The following is a 1,011-nucleotide window of genomic DNA, read 5'->3' on the forward strand; positions in this document are numbered from 1 at the left end:
TGTCCCCAGCGTGGGTGCGTTGGTGCCGGTTGAGGTGGGAGCTCCGGCTGAAGCACTTGCCGCACTCGGGACACTTGTAGGGCTTCTCGCCGGTGTGGACGCGTTGGTGGATGGTGAGCTCGGAGCGTTGGATGAAGCTCTTGCCGCACTCGGAGCACTGGTAGGGTTTCTCGCCCAGGTGGATGCGTTGGTGCTTGATGAGGTTGGAGGAGACGCTGAAGCACTTCCCGCAGACGTTGCACTTGTAGGGCTTCTCCCCGGTGTGCATCCGGCGGTGCTTGGTGAGGTCCGACTTCTGGATGAACCCCTTCCCGCAGTCGGGACACTTGTAGGGCTTCTCGCCGAGGTGGGTCCGTTGGTGTTTGATGAGGTTGGAGCGGACGCTGAAGCTCTTCCCGCAGTCCCCGCACTTGTAGGGTTTTTCTCCCGTGTGCATCCGGCGATGCTTCACCAACGCCGAATTTTGCCCGAAGCTCTTCCCGCACTCGGGGCAGGTGTAGGGTTTCTCCCCTGTCTGCGTCCCCTGGTGCTTGACGTTCTCTGCCCGGTACGTGAAGCTCTTCCCACACTCACTGCACTTATGGGTCCTCTCCGGTGCCGGTCGGGCCCGGGCACCCCAAAGAAAGCTCTTCCCGCAATCAGTGCACTTACAGGGTCGTTCGGTGGTGGCCGTCAACAGCCGCCGGCGCTTGTTGGAGGCCAAGAAGCTCTTCCCGCAATCGGTGCACTGGCAGGGCTGCTCGGCGCCGGCGTGGACGCGTTGGTGCCTCTCCAAGTGGGAACTCTGGGAGAAACTCTTCCCGCAGTCCCCGCAGCGGTAGGGTTTCTCACCCATGTGGATACGGCGGTGGCGGTCGAGGTGGGAGCTCCAGGCGAAGCTCTTCCCACAGTCACCGCATTGGTAGGGTTTGCCGGCAGCGTGGCTCCGTTGATGCTGCACCAAGGCGGCGTTCAAGCCGAAGCCCTTCCCGCACTCCCCGCACTTGTAGGGCTTCTCGCCGGCATGAGCGC

The 1,011-nt window shown here is 62.9% G+C and overlaps 1 protein-coding gene across 1 annotated transcript in view; it reads right to left on the reverse strand.

Annotated features, from left to right (window-relative positions):
- Positions 1-1,006, reverse strand: part of LOC118451670 (zinc finger protein 420-like) — a gene marked incomplete at its 5' end in the record, with an annotated part of 12,583 nt that extends 11,577 nt beyond the window's left edge. Inside the window, 2 exon segments of the mRNA XM_035888664.1 lie at positions 1-572; positions 648-1,006. Of these exon segments, the coding sequence (XP_035744557.1) occupies positions 1-572; positions 648-1,006 (931 nt within the window).
- Between the last annotated feature and the right edge of the window lie 5 nt (positions 1,007-1,011).

The sequence above is a fragment of the Egretta garzetta genome, unplaced genomic scaffold (genome assembly GCF_000687185.1).
Source record: "Egretta garzetta isolate BGI_Z169 unplaced genomic scaffold, ASM68718v1 scaffold431, whole genome shotgun sequence".
Classification (NCBI taxonomy): domain Eukaryota; kingdom Metazoa; phylum Chordata; class Aves; order Pelecaniformes; family Ardeidae; genus Egretta; species Egretta garzetta.